Source organism: Pinus tabuliformis, chromosome 7, assembly GCF_031772625.1.
Source record: "Pinus tabuliformis cultivar Carrire ecotype Pingquan chromosome 7, CPIR1, whole genome shotgun sequence".
NCBI lineage: Eukaryota > Viridiplantae > Streptophyta > Pinopsida > Pinales > Pinaceae > Pinus > Pinus tabuliformis.
The window spans coordinates 1,132,184,418-1,132,199,503 of NC_142293.1; the positions used below are offsets into that span (position 1 = coordinate 1,132,184,418).

The 15,086-nt window shown below is 41.6% G+C and overlaps 2 protein-coding genes across 3 annotated transcripts in view; one reads left to right on the forward strand and one right to left on the reverse strand.

Annotated features, from left to right (window-relative positions):
• Positions 1-15,086, reverse strand: part of HCF107 (high chlorophyll fluorescent 107) — a 434,314-nt gene that overhangs the window by 313,058 nt on the left and 106,170 nt on the right. The window lies entirely within an intron of this gene.
• On the forward strand, positions 1,776-2,739 carry LOC149251498 (uncharacterized). Its single transcript, XM_089456537.1, has 2 exons — positions 1,776-2,306; positions 2,437-2,739. The coding sequence occupies exons 1-2, from the start codon at positions 1,776-1,778 to the stop codon at positions 2,629-2,631; spliced, it is 726 nt and encodes a 241-aa protein (XP_089312663.1). The 3' UTR covers positions 2,632-2,739.

Consider the following 15,086-nt stretch of genomic DNA (forward strand, 5'->3'; position numbering starts at 1 on the left):
GAAAAAAAAATTGTATTTTTCTCCTCCCTCTCCTACTCTTTCCCATTGTTTCTACTTGCTCCTTTATTTACAGGTTGTCCACCACCTATATCCATATTCCAAGATGGTGTTCTTTTGGCTTCTATGTATCATTCCACTCTTGGTTTTAATGATGGCAAGGGTGAGGAATAGAGGGGAAGAGGAAGGGGATGAACTTGGGACTCCTAATAGTAGTGACCCAATGTATGATGAGGAGGAAGGGTTTGAAGAGGAAGGGGATGAACTTGAAGAGGACACTGAAGCACAAGATGGGAAAGGTACATCAAATCCCTTGTGGACCTTTGTGACCAAACTTGAAGGGGGAAAGGGTGGTGGATCTTACAAATGGATGTGCCCTCATGATTGTCATGGAGGAAAACCATATACGGGTTCATATACCCGTCTGAGGAGGCATCTTTGTGGGGTGCTAGAGAGTGATGAAAAAAAGGGTTCTGTGGGGGTAGCCATTTGCACAAAAATTTCAAGTGAACAAAGACAAAAATACATCAAAATAGAGATGGCTGCACAACAAAAAAACAAGAAACAAAAAACTCATTCAGAATCAAGTGCAACCTCTAAATTTGGTAGTTGCCCATCTCCTTATGGTACTTCTGCAACCTCTGGAGGTAGAAAAACAATAGGGGATTTCCTTAATGTTGCTGGGAGGGATGATGTGGATGGAAAGGTAGTCCGTTTTCTTTGTGCTTGCGGTGTACCATTCAATGTGCTTCGCTCTCCCTATTGGCATGACATGGTAAAGGCCATCAATGAAGCCCCAAAAGGATACAAGGCCCCCAACTATGAGAAAGCTAGAACAGTGTTATTAGAAAGAGAAAAAGCTAAGGTTCAAAGAGCTTTGACACGTTTTACACATGAGTGGGTGGATTATGGGGTATCCATTGTATCAGATGGGTGGACAAATATTAGAAACCAACATTTGATAAATGTTCTTGGTGTTTCTTCTAAGGGTGCAGTATTTATTGCATGTCATGACTCCTCCTCCATCAGTGCAACTGCACAAAACATTGCAGATCTCCTATTGAAATCAATCAAAGATGTTGGTCCGAATAATGTGGTTCAAGTGATCACAGATAATGCAGCAAATTGTAAGGCAGCAGGAAAAATTATTGAGCGTACTCATCCACACATCTTTTGGTCTGGGTGCCTGGTTCACACATTGAACCTTTTGATGCATGATATTGTGAAACACAAAGAATGTGGGTGGATTGCTGAGGTTACAGGAAAGGGAAGCAGCTCATTAAATTCATCACAGGGCATACAAGGGTAAACTACTTCTATGGCACTTACTCCAAGTTGCAATTGCTTAAAATTGCAAAGACAAGATTTGCTAGTTATTACCTCACCTTTAGGCGGCTAGTGAGGGTGAGACAAGCTTTAACTAATCTGGTGTGTGCTGAAACATGGGATGAAATTAACCAGTGTACAGATGGTGCTACTGCAGATGTAGTCAAGGACACTGTTCTTGACACTTACTTTTGGTCACAGGTTAAATATGTTTTGCAATTCACCAAACCAATTTATTACATGATCAAGTTTGCAGATTCAGATCGACCAGTAATTGGGGAGGTGTATGAGCAAATGGATAGCATGTTGGGGCAGATTAAAGACATTGTTGAGCCTAGAGATACCACCTTGTACAATTATATTCGTGAAGAGGTGGAAAAGCGATGGGATATGCTAAATGTTCCATTGCATGCATTAGCATATGTTTTGACACCTAGGTACTATCATCCATCATGGCTTTCAAAACCAGCACCTGGGGGGGAAGCAGGAAAAAACCACACCAAGATAAAGAGGTTCACGAAAAATATATGGCTGCATTGAGTAGATTAATCCCTGATAATGAGGAGGCTGCATTGGTACGGAGACAGCTGAGCAACTATACGCTCAACACTGGTCCATTTGGGAGCATGCATTCAATTGAAGATCGAGAGCATTTTTCTGCTCTTGAGTGGTGGAACATGCATGGAGGGCCTACTCCAGTTCTACAGAGTTTGGCATTGCGGGTGCTATCACAGGTGGTAAACACTTCTTCTGCAGAGAGGTGTTGGAGCTCTTATTCTTTCATCCACAGTGTTAAAAGGAACAGGTTGAGTTTAGACCGGGCAGAGAGCTTGGTTTATGTTCATTACAACTTGCGATTGTTGTCCCATTACTGTGAAGATGCAAAGTCTAATAAAGACTTGTTGATTTGGGACAAGCATCCAGAGGAGCCCAATTTGGAGGATGGAGTGTTGCAACTAGAGCAATTAGAGGATGCTCTCCTGGTATGTCCATTATGGTATACCGTATGAATTTTCCAATTTTCCCTTATAAAGCATTTCTCTAATTCATGTTTTTAATTTTTTTGTTAACTAGTGTTTTTTTTTTTTGCATGAATTTTTTGAGCGATTCTAGGATGATGATGACCGTGTTGATATGCCACCACCCCCACCCCCATCTGGTCCTAGGTTCCATGGTTCAACACCAACAGCAGGGGGTTCTTCTTCATCAGTTCCAGTGCCACGACTTACACAGGGACCATCTTCTTCATTGCCACCACGTGGAGGCACGCCATCACGTTCTATTCGTGGTGGAAGGAGGAGAGATTAGTAGATATATTCACAATCTACTTCTTTTTGTCATAGTCTATAGATTACTCATTAGACTTGTAGACTTGTGAATTTGAATTTTGAACCTTTTTGGCTTGGCGGTGACCAAGTGACATATTTTGTAAACATTATTATTTGAATTTTGGACATGACAAATGTTGACAGTTGCTCACTTGCTAGATAAATCATAATATGCTTAAATGTTTTATGTTTTATAATATGCTTAAAAATTTGATGTATGTTTGTAATAGCTAGAATATAGATGATTGTTGTACATACTAGTAACTACAATGGAATCATGGATGCCATATCTATCTTGATTTATGCAAAAATATGCATGTTTTCATGTCTTCTACAATTAATTTGGTATTTGGATGTTTGTTTTGAGTATAAATGCAAAAAAAAATATAAAAATATATATATATAGCAGACGCTTCCGCGGACGCTTCGCTCCCTAGATTTTTGGAAAATGACGCTTCCGCGCTTCGCGCTTCCGCTTCGCTCCCGCTTCGTGCAACACTGGGTAGGATACAGCGAGAACGCTAAGGCATACAGAATCTATCTTCTAGGAAGCAAGAAGGTAGTAGTACGACGAGATGTAAATTTCATGGAGGACAAATCTTTCAGAAGATCTCGTGAAATGCCTTCCAAGGAGAACTCGAAAGAGGATCCGTTGGTCATGCCTCTTCAACCAACGGAAGTGAAGAATTCTTTAGATCAGGAAGATTCTCACGATGAGGAGGAGGAGCAAACAGAAGCTCCTGTTGGCAGAGGAAGAACCAGCAGAGAACTTCGTCAGATTCTGCATGATGCAGAGAACTTCATTGAAGAGCCAAGGAACTGTAAAAAAGAGCAATAACAGCTAGATAGGTATCAGGCGTTAGTAGCTCAGGATGGGGAGCCTGCCAGCTTCAAGGAGGCAGATCAGCGTCAGGTCTAGCTAGATGCGATGGTGGAGGAGTATAACTCCATAATGGTAAACAATGTCTGGGAGGTGGTGTCAAGGTCTCAAGACAAATCTGTGGTAGGTTCAAGATGGATCTAAAAGATCAAATATGCTGCGGACGGCAGTGTTGAAAAATACAAGGCCAGGTTTGTGGCTAAGGGGTATGCTCAAAAGGAAGGGATTGACTATGAGGAAACCTTTGCCCTGGTAGCCAGGTATACATCTATTAGGACCGTGATATCTCTTGCAGCCTAGATGGGATGGGAGATCCATTAGATGGATGTCAAGACGACATTTCTAAACGAGATAATAGAAGAAGAGGTATACATTGAACAACCAAAAGGCTTTGAGACTCATGAGAAGAAGTCTCATGTATGCAGACTGAAGAAAGCCTTGTATGGACTGAAGCAGGCACCGAGAGCGTGGTATGGTCGAATAGATGGCTACTTGCAGAAGATGGGGTTTGTCAAGAGTGACGCGGATCCGAATCTCTACTATCTGGTCGTAGAGAACAAGCCACTTATCTTAGTATTATATGTGGATGATCTCTTCCTGACAGGATCATCCAGACTCATTGAGGACTGCAAGAAGAATCTAGCCACAGAGTTCGATATGAAGGATCTGGGACGAATGCACTATTTCCTAGGGTTGGAAGTTTGGTAGCAGAAAGGAGAAATCTTCCTTGGGCAAGGGAGGTATGCTACAAAAATCCTGAAAAGGTTCGGGATGGGAGACTGTAGACCTATGGCTACGCCAATGATCACCAACTGGAAGAAGATTGATGCATCAGAAGACAAGGATGTCGATCCCACCCTATACTGACAGCTCATAGGGTCCTTGATGTATCTAGTCAATACCAGGCCAGATATTTGCTACGCTGTCAACACCCTCAATTAGTTCATGGTGGAACCAAAGAGGGCTCACTGGGCAGCAGCCAAACACCTTCTCAGGTACTTACAAGGAACAGTTGATTATGGGCTCTTATACACCAAGGGGAAGGATATCAGGTTGAGTGGATTTACTGATGCAGATTGGGCAGGAAGTTCAGTGGATCGGAAAAGTACCTCTAGGTATTGTTTCAACATTGGATCAGGAATGACCTCCTAGTGCAGTAGGAAACAGAAGTCCGTGGCTCTGAGCTCGTCTGAGGAAGAATATATGGCAGCTAGCACAGCTTTGTGTGAGGCCATATGGTTTAGAAAACTGCTCGTAAACCTATTCAAAAGAAATATGGAGGCGACCAGGATCATGTGTGATAATCAGAATTGCATCAAACTCTCTGAGAATCAAGTATTCCATGATAGGTCGAAGCATATTGATATTCAGTGTCACTTTGTCAAAGATTGTGTCCAACGAGGAGCTGTAAAGTTGAGCTACACTCCTACAGGGGAACAGGTGGCAGATATCTTCACCAAAGCCCTTGGAAAGTCAAAATTTGACTACTTCAGGGAAAAGATGGGGATGGTAAATAACCCATTTCAGAAGTAGTGTGTTAGCAGCACGAATGAAGAGGGAGTTGCAGTGTTGGGAGAAAGGACCAAAGCAGCACAGATGCAGAGGGAGTTGCAGTGTGGATGCAGTGTTGGGAGAAAGGACCAGCAGCAGCACGGATGCAGAGGGAGTTGTCATATAGATGCAACAATGGCAGTAGCAGAGTCATGGGCAGCAGTGCAGAGGATGTTGGGCAAGGAAGCTTAACATCAGCACAGGGACCAATGCCGGATGATCAGAGTAATACTCAGTAAGGAGTATTGCTAGAGCACAGTCCTTGCTAAGAGGAAGTGTTGATTTGGGGTAGCATCGGATGTGCTCTAGCCATGAAATTTGGTGGAGAGGTTGGGGCACATGAGATCTCCAATACCCAGAAAGGGTTTGGGCAGATTCTAAAAAGATCAGGAGATATTAAAATAATTAATATTTTTAATGGAGTCCCTAAGTCTAAACTTAGGGAAAATAAAATATTAATGTGTATTAATATGAATCTTTGTTAGAATGGTCCAAAAGACATGGATCAAGCCAGATCTAATCTTAGTCGTTGATTAGGGACTTAATCTCGGTCGTTGATTTATCAACGAGGAAAATATAAGAGGAGGCTTGAGGGTCACTTGGAGAACACACTGAGGGAGACCAGTTAGTTCAATTTCTGAAGAGGTGTTTGCTGAAAAATTGAACCAGTGGTCTGGAGAGCAGTCAGGAGGCAACAGGTACGGAACAGAGAGACGGGAGATCAACGCAAAGGCAGAAGAGGCAGACGTAGAGCCAGAGGAAGCCACACAAAGGCTGCAGGAGTGACACAGAAGACCAGAGAGTCTGCGCAGAGCCTCAGTAGGATGACGCAGAGGGTTTCAGGCTGACGCGGAGGGTTTCAGGTTGACGTAGAGGTCAATAGGGCCTACGCTGGGTTCAGAAGAAGTGCTGGAAATTTATCTATCTGTGGGTAAGCCAGTTTGGCACCCTGTTGTACTAGAAAATTGCTGAATAATAAAATCCTCCCTTGCTGCACCGGTTTTCCCACATTGGGTTTTTCCGGGGACATTAGTCCAAAATAACTGTGTCAATGTGTGCATATGTTTGTTTCTGTATTACGGTGTGATATCTGCAGCAGTATTTATTTTAATGTTTGTTGAAGTAATTTCATGAATAACTTATGATGAAATAAGTAGGAAAAGTAAATCAGTTGTTGCAATGATAGAATTTTCACACCCTCCAATTTGCTTCCAATAACTCCACATCAATTGCAAACATGTCTTGCCATCTTGATGCATTACCCATAATTTTGGGCATAGTGAATTTGTTGTATAATTGAGAATAGTCCCTATTCCCAATTGCGGAATGAATCAACTTTTCCCCCACATCAATCATCATTTGTTGCATCCTAATCACCTCATTCAAGGTTACTGCCATGTTGTTTGATTCTAATCTTTCTTTGGATCCCATGATTTCTTAGCTTTTTATTATGGTCTTGTCATAGAACGAAGGGTTTCCCATAGGCTGAGCCAATATTATGGCTCTGATACCACTGTAATGTTCCAAAATAGGAAAAATAGTGATATGCAAACAAATAGCAAATTTACACCACATAAAATTTGAAAACAATTTAGTAAAAACCCAGAATAATCAGAAATATGGAAGCAATTGAGCCATTTTATTATAACTGGTGCAATAGTACAAATATATGGAAAGAATACACCTAGGCTTGTCTTTTCTAGCAAGCGGAGCGATGCCCGGGTGAAGCAATGATAACCCATGAACTATCCAACTGTTGCTCTACATTGCACCAGCAAATATGCATTGTCTGTTGCAAAGATATGGTTGAAAACCCCACCTCCGGTGCTCAAAAAATTCTACAAATTTATTTTTGAGGTCCTTGTCAAAAACCCAGAAAAACCCAAAAATGGTTTGGCCTAGTTTTGACCTTCCAAAATCGACCCCCAAAAAGGCACTGCGCAGTCCCCAACAATTTTGCATTGTCTGCTGCAAAGATACGGTTGAAAACCCCACCTCCGGTGCTCAGAAAATTCTACAAATTTATATCTGAGGTCCTTGTCAAAACCCAGAAAAACCCAAAAATGGTTTGGCCTGGTTTTGACCTTCCAAAATCGACCCCCAAAAGGCCCTACGCCCTCCAAATCTGCTGAAGCACACTTCCTACCAATACACCAACAAAATCCTCCCAAACACTCCTGAAATGTAGCAATCAACTCCACCAATACTTCCCTTATTTCTCCCGGCAAGCAATAGCCCCAATGGTTGAAACTCTATCTCCCACATATGCCCAGTTTCTCTCTTCTGCGCTGGCCATAGAGTCTGCAAAATCATTCCTGAATATTGTTGCCACTTCCAGCCCTCAAACTCACCCAATAGCCAACAAATCTATTGAGCCTTCTTCTCCTAATTTCTCGTGGCAATAGCCCTTCGGAAGAATGTTTCAATGGCCACACTAGATCCACTACTGCGTCTGTTGGAAATACTGAGAGGGGGGGTGAATCAGTGTTTCTTTTTCCGACTATTGTTTTACCAGTTAAAACATATATATTTAGAACACAAGATGGACAACAAGAATAAGTGCTTTTATTAATATAAACTGTGCAGTAAAATAGATACAATATATAGATAGTTGCAATCAATTGCCAAGCACCAACTTGGACTTTTGTGAGACTCCAACCTCCAGAGCTCCAACTCTATTTCGCCAAGGTACCAGTCTTGGACTTAGGAGCACCAACTCCCAAGGACTTCAATCCTTCAAGTTTCTGAGACACTAGTCCCAAAGACTCCAATCCCTCTTACTTCTGAGGCATCAAGCCCAAGGACTCCTATCCTTCTTATTTCTGAGGCACCAACCCCAAGGACTCCTATCCTTCTTACTTCTGAGGCACCAGCCCCAAGGACTCCAATCCTACTTACTTCTGAGGCACCAGCCCCAAGGACTCTGACCCAATCTTGTCAAAGCACATTTGATAGTAATGTTCTGCTTCCAGAACTCTTCTCTACTGAGTTTTGTCCGTTTATAGCTTCATTGTAGTCTCCATGCTACAGCATCAATGACAGCCAGTATTCTTATGAAGAAGTCTTTACAACTCTGCACACTGCCCACACATAGTCTCCAATAGCCTTCATGCTCTCTGATAATGTCTTCACATAGCTTTAGTCAGTCTACTGTTAGTTGCACTAAGCTCTGTATAAAGAACAAATTCCTGTTCAAGCTTATGTTCTCTGCTGGCTACTCCCCTTCGACTGTCTGCTATCCTGTTGGCCCTTCGGCCCTCTTTCTGTTTTACTGGATCCTCTCGCTGCCTCAGTCTCCTCTAGCTTATTTTCCACAACGTTCAACAATCTTCCACAACATTCTTGTTCTCTATTTTACCTGTTTTATTCGTTCCCCATGCCTCTGTCTCCCGGTTTCCTCTCTTCACTGGCCCTTTAGCTTCCTCAACGCTCGCTTATCCTATCAGCGTCCTCTTCGGTCTCTGTGGTTTCCTCTGTCTCTTCATGCTCGCCAGCACTCCTGAGACACATTACTTCTTAAGAGAGGTCCATAAATGCACAGAGAAATCATGTCTTACGTTAAACTGTAACAGCACTCCTTTTTATAATAAATACAGGCATACAAAAAGACGGCATTGTTTAACGGACAGCCACGTCCCAATCGCAATCGACATCGGCTTGATTCAGCCTCCTAAACTATCGGGAGTGTTATTGTATTGCATTTCTGCCTCAAACGCCCGCGCACGGCAAATATCAAAGAGATTCTTTTTTTCTTTTCAAGTTCACGAGTCGTGAACTGTTATTTCGTCGTAATATAGATGCCCGAGATCAATCCACTAAATGAAGCATGTCAGCTCATATATATATATATATATATATGACTTTTGCAAATCACCAAAGGACACGTTCCTTGGGAGGAGGGGCCGACTTATGAGTTTTTCTCATTTAAAATATATAACTCGGAGAGTCTTCCATTATAGACTTATTGCTCACGGAACCCATATAAACGTGGTATACCCATATGGCGGTCCCACATGCCACATCATCCTTTTATTGCAATCGCCACTTTCAGAGGTTCTTCTACAAGTCGAACCTAAAGCATTGTCGATGGCCGACGACCGATATCGGATGCGATATTATATTAAACTGTTTGTAATAGGTCTGTTAGGGCCACAGTTCTATCGCAATCGGCGGGTTAACACATAACATGGCCAATTCCCCTTCTGCTGATGGGATAGATGCGACTTGATATTAAATCGTAATTAATATACCCGTTGGGTCCGCAATCTTATCGCAATCGGTGCTTTCATGTGGCAAGGCTTTACGGCTTGCGATATAGCGACGGACGCGATATTACAACAGGCGCGATATAATAGGATCATCGGGTCCGCAATTGTATATCGCAATTGGAGGTTTCGGGGATGACAACCCTTCATAACTTGCGATGTGGTATTCCTTAGCAATCCTCCACCGTTGATCTCTTCAGATCTAACAGTCCCGACTTAACCCGGTTAACATTGAACGCAGATACACAGAGTCATGACTCTCCACTCTTTGCTTCTCGCTCCTATGGCTTACGATATGTTAACTCCTCCATTAACATTGTTCCGTTGTGTCCTCCACTCTTCCTCTATGCTCCTCTGATCGGTCTTCCTTTGGAGTCCGAACCTTTGGCATATATTACTTCTCTTGTAGCGCCAATAGCTTGTTAATGCATATATAGATGGGTTTTGGCCTCCGATCGCTGTTAATGCATATATAGATGGGTTTTCGCCTCCGATAGCTCCCGATTGTGTAATCTGCTTCCTCTGATGGCTCTATTTTGGTCCCTCCGATGGCTTTGTTTGCTCTTGTACTTTGGCATATATGTATGGTATATGGCTCCTCCTGTTGGTTCTTCTTGGGCATGTATTACATGCAGCGCTCCTCCGATATGGCTCCTCTTGCTCTGATATTCTACAATATGCTTTGATATGACTCCTTTGGTAACTCCTCTTGCATATGGCTTGGCTATCCTGATGGCCTTGCTCCTGTCTCTTCATGGATCTGTTCTGCTTCCCCTTGGCTCCATATCATCATCTAGTATCTAGAATATTGCCATATTGACATCAATGACAACCTAGCTCAATAGCGTCCTCCAGAAATACGCACTTTTGGGGTGAACTGAATACAAATGCTGGAAATCTCTCTACAAATCTCCTCCGGATGATAATGGATGAACCTCTCTAGTGTGGCACTCGAAGTCCCCCGAAGAAAGAGTGAGTTCTCCGCTTGGAAAACTCTTGCTAAATAGCGAGTGACCCAGCTAAACAGCTTGAGCATCATAATCAAATTTGATAAGCCAAGAATTCCAAATGAAGTGTGTTGTCTTCCTTTTATAACTTTCGTGGAGCCTTTCTTCCCGCCTTTTCTTCCTGCCTTTTCTTCCCTCTCATGCATTTAAATCATTGGCTTAAGGAGTGCGTATTTCTTATGTGGGTGGTCCCCACATATCATTAACAAAACAAAATAATATAAAATTAACTTGCCTCTAACTCCTAAGTCTTCTATCAAAAATCAAATGGGCCCCCGTCTTCACCAAAATTGGCCCCCAAAATGTAGAAATAAATCCTGTTCCAAAATAATTTAGGAAGAGACATTACACTTTAAGAGGTGCTTTAAGTACTCCATCGTTCAAAAGCAGCAAGACATCAATATACAAGACTTTGTCTAATAGCACAACAAAGGTATACAATGATAACCAACATGTGTGTCATATGCCTCAATAGTTTATTTTGAAAACTGCAGTATATAAACATTACAGTGCTCATTCAATAAGGACTCTGACTTTAAATCTGTCTTGGATCCTACAGCAACACAAGGTTGACCAAAAGTGTCACTCTGGCAGCATTTACAGGTCACAAGAGTTTTTGCAAAGTGATAGATTCTGGAGGCAATCATTGATTTTATTGACTTGTAGGTGGACAAGTACAGTGGATCTGTTGTAGCGATATAATCTACAGAGGTAGAAATACAACTTTGATGCCCAGCTACAGTAGTATGATGACCACTCTGGTGCCTCTGCATTCAGCCCATGTGTAATCCATGAATTGGTCACTAATAACAACCCAAATTTACCTTCAAAGATTTCCTATGATCTGAAACTCAGCCTCTTCTGCTTTTGGACTGAGTTATAAAGGGAATGGTCAAGCCCAGATCAGATTAGGACATTTTTAACATCTACATGAGAGTTACCGGACAATTCCCAAACTATCACTAACTGAGTTCTAATGAACTGTTTGAGAATAGATTCCTGTAGGAATATTTCTTGTTTGCTTGATTTAGGTACAATATGTTACCAAAATAAATGCTCATGAAATCACTTCAGGATCTTGAAATAATATCCAAATCACCTCAGTGGGTTCAAGTACCATAGATAGCATCACTGGTAGCCATAAACACTATTCTTTGCCAGCACGTAATTTCAGGAAATTACACAGTAGCATTTATGGACTTACACTTGTATCATTCAAATAAAAGAACGAACCAGTGAATAGAAGAACTTGATAGTTATGTTGTCCAGAAGGCTCGGAACGCAGATAACTCCAACAAGGCTTCACACAGCTATAGCAGTAAGTATCCACGGCCCTTTGAAGTGATAAACTATGCCCAAAAATGATTCCACGGCCAGTGTACACGCCCAGCAACTAGTAAACAGTGAGATAAATGATGGCTTGAGCAAAGTTGTATAAGTCCACCAATACATTTCCTTGAGGCAAAAGATAACCCAAAGAGTAATAGGTCCACCAATATTAAGCAAAGATGAGCTCTGAAATGATGAACTCCTCTGCGCAGATGTCCCTTCAGTAAATGAAGTCTCTGGATAATCTTACAGCCAGTGAGGGGATATACGCAGCACCTGGAAGAGGTAACTCGTCCCTTGCTCAATAATAAGCTACAGCAAATCAGGGATTTGTTCCACCTTTGATGCCCACATCTTTCTATTCACTGGAAACTCATCCAATATGGTAGAGAGATTCGACCCTTGATTTTCGGAACTGACATCATGGCTCTCTCAAGCCCTGAGTTTGAAATCCTCTACCTCTTAAACTTGTCGTCTTTGTGGCCCTGATTAGAGCTTGGTTTCTCGGCATCCTTGGGAAAATATGCACTTGGCCCTCCAATTGATGCACAAATTCGGACTGCTGATATAATAATGTCGGCCTCTTGAATGAATGATGATTTTGGCCCTTAAGCAAAATCGAGGTGGTCTGGTAATCCACCCTTGGTCAAGATCACATCCAAAAATTGGGCCGATTCGTTTCTTTGGCACAACTGAGCTTACGGCTTCCTGGGCAGGAAGACTTGGCCTCTATTCTCCTTGCAATCGGTCCCTTCTCTGGCTCGAAAATGAACTCGGCTAAAGATTTTGTATATTCCTCCATTGCAACAAGAAATAATTCGGTATACATGAGAGCCCCCAAATAATCGATGAAGTTTGGCATAATGGAATTTGCCGTCAAATTACTTTGGATTTGAAATATTATGCTTCGCTTTCACATAAATAAAAGTGTCGACCCTTTTATTTATTTATTTTTATATCTTCACAGCCCCACTCAGAAATACGACCCACTTGGAGAAATTAGACCAAGCTAATTAAATTAATTTGGCCCCACTTTCAATTTGATAAAAATCATTCACTGCCCCTTTTGATAGTTTGGCCAAGTAATAGTTGCCCAACGTTATAAAATTTCTTTTGTACCAAATCGTTGTAACATCAGTTTCTTCAAAGATATCTTGTAGAATAATAAACTACAGCAGATATGTCTTCTGCGACACTTTCGATATAAACCCTCGAATTGATCTGCAATAAAAATTGAAACCCTCCAGGCTAGTAGGAACGTCAGCTCTGATACCACTGTAAAGTCCCAAATGGAACAATTTGGGGTTTTTTTGGAATTCTAACTCAGAAATACTTTAGATAAAATTTCCATTCATAAATAGAAGATTGCCATGTAATTTAACAACATAGAACATGCAAATAATGATATTGAGCAGAAGGAAATCTCAACTTTATTTATAATATATAAACTGGGGTTTTACATGTCAAAACAACTAATATAGCTGAGATAGAACTGGCCTCAAGAATCTGCTCCAATGCTACCCTTTCCCTCCACCAAAACTGAACTGAATTGCCACTGCTAAACTCTCCTGTGAACTTTGGATTAATTCACCAAGGGGAGATGGGTGTTCGCCCAATCTCTCTAAATCACCCAAGGGTTTCCATCTTGGGGCTACTGCTGAAGTAGAGAACCAGGTTCTCAAACCTCTCCACTAGAAGAAAATACAAATCTAAGGTATCCTCCAATGGTCTCCTCCTCTTTTATAGATCTGATGGACCTCTCCAGAACCTCCTATTTTATTTTTATTTTAATCATGGAGCACTTTTCCCTCTTTTATTTCAATTAAAATATTCTTTTTAATGCGGGAAAAGGGTAAATTGGCTACCATGTCTCCTCGGGTCACGGAAACTCAGATCCAACCATCCCATCCTGTAAATATTCTCGTTTCGGTTCTAACGAGCTATTACACTAAGGTGTTTCGTCAAGTATTCCTCCTAGAATGTCACCTTAAGCGTAATTAATTGAGTCAAAACCAATAATAACTTTGCTTTTTGAAAGTTGTCGGAATGCACCGGAACGAAAGACAAACTGTGCGGATGATGGAATATACCAAGCGAATGCCATCGGACCTCATAGAAACTCCTCAAAACCCCTCTAAAAGCCCCTGGGCCCATAGAAGACACCAACCTGCACCTATGACCTGTTTGCCCCCAACTCTGAAAGTCCATACTAACCATGTCATAAGGAACACCAGAAAAAGGAACATTACATAGGATATCAAATTTGAAATTTTCACAAGAGGCCTCTTCTCTTGTATGAACATTGTAAGAAATGTGCTACATTTGAAATAGTACACAGTAATCCCAAATGGAAATCATGTTATATGCAATTATTTTTTTCTTTCTTAACAATAAGTACGAATGATGATAGGCCTACCAAGCTTGAGAATTTATAGATTAGTGCGCCAAGCCATGGGATTTCTTGCTGCATAAGGAATGTAAATAAATATCAAGTATTGTTGATCATGTGAGCTTCTAGTGCATGGGAGGCTTGTTATCAAGCATGCTCTATCCCTTACTCTAGGTACCTCATATGAATATATCACCAACAACCCCTCAAGTTTGTATAGGTCAATGTCCTTTGCATTTCATACCAACATCGCTTCTAGAAATATATAATGTTTTCTTGCAGGATATTGGAAGAACTACCAATAACAAGGTTTTAATCCAAAACTTTCTTGAACTTCAAGGCCAAACAACTGTTGATTTTGGGTAGCATCGGATGTGGTCTAGCTCCGAAATTTTATGGAGGGGCGAGAACACATGAGATCTCCAAAACCCAGAAATCATTTGGAGAAATTCCACCCAAATGAGGAGTTATTAAAATAATTAATATTTTTAATGGGTTCCCAAGTCTAAACTCAGGGAAATAAAAATATTAATGTGTATTAATAGAAATATGGGTGAAAAGGTTCTAAGTGACAAGGATCAAGTTGTTTTAATCTTAGCCATTGATTAGAGATTTAATCTCGGACGTTGATTTGTCAATAGGAAAAGTATAAGAGGAGGCTTAAGAGTCAGTTGGAGATACACCAAGAGATCAAAGAGTTCAATTTTTCTGGGGCGTGGTTTGCTGAGAAAGTCAAGCTAAGTGATCTGAGTTGCAGTGAGAGGGGCAGTTTGCCAGAGGGACTTCAGTCCAAGGCCGAGGATACATAGCAGAGAGGCAGAGCAGCAGCAGGAAAGACGGCGCAACTCCAGAGAGGGTGACACAGAAGCTAATGGGGCTGACGCAGAAGCTAGAGGGGCTGACGCAGTTCCCTAGAGGCAGCGTTGGTGTTGTCTGTGGGGCAGATAGAGCAGTAATTCAGCATATCAACTTCTGAGCAAGGGAGGCTCACTGGGAGGGTGACACAGTTCCTAG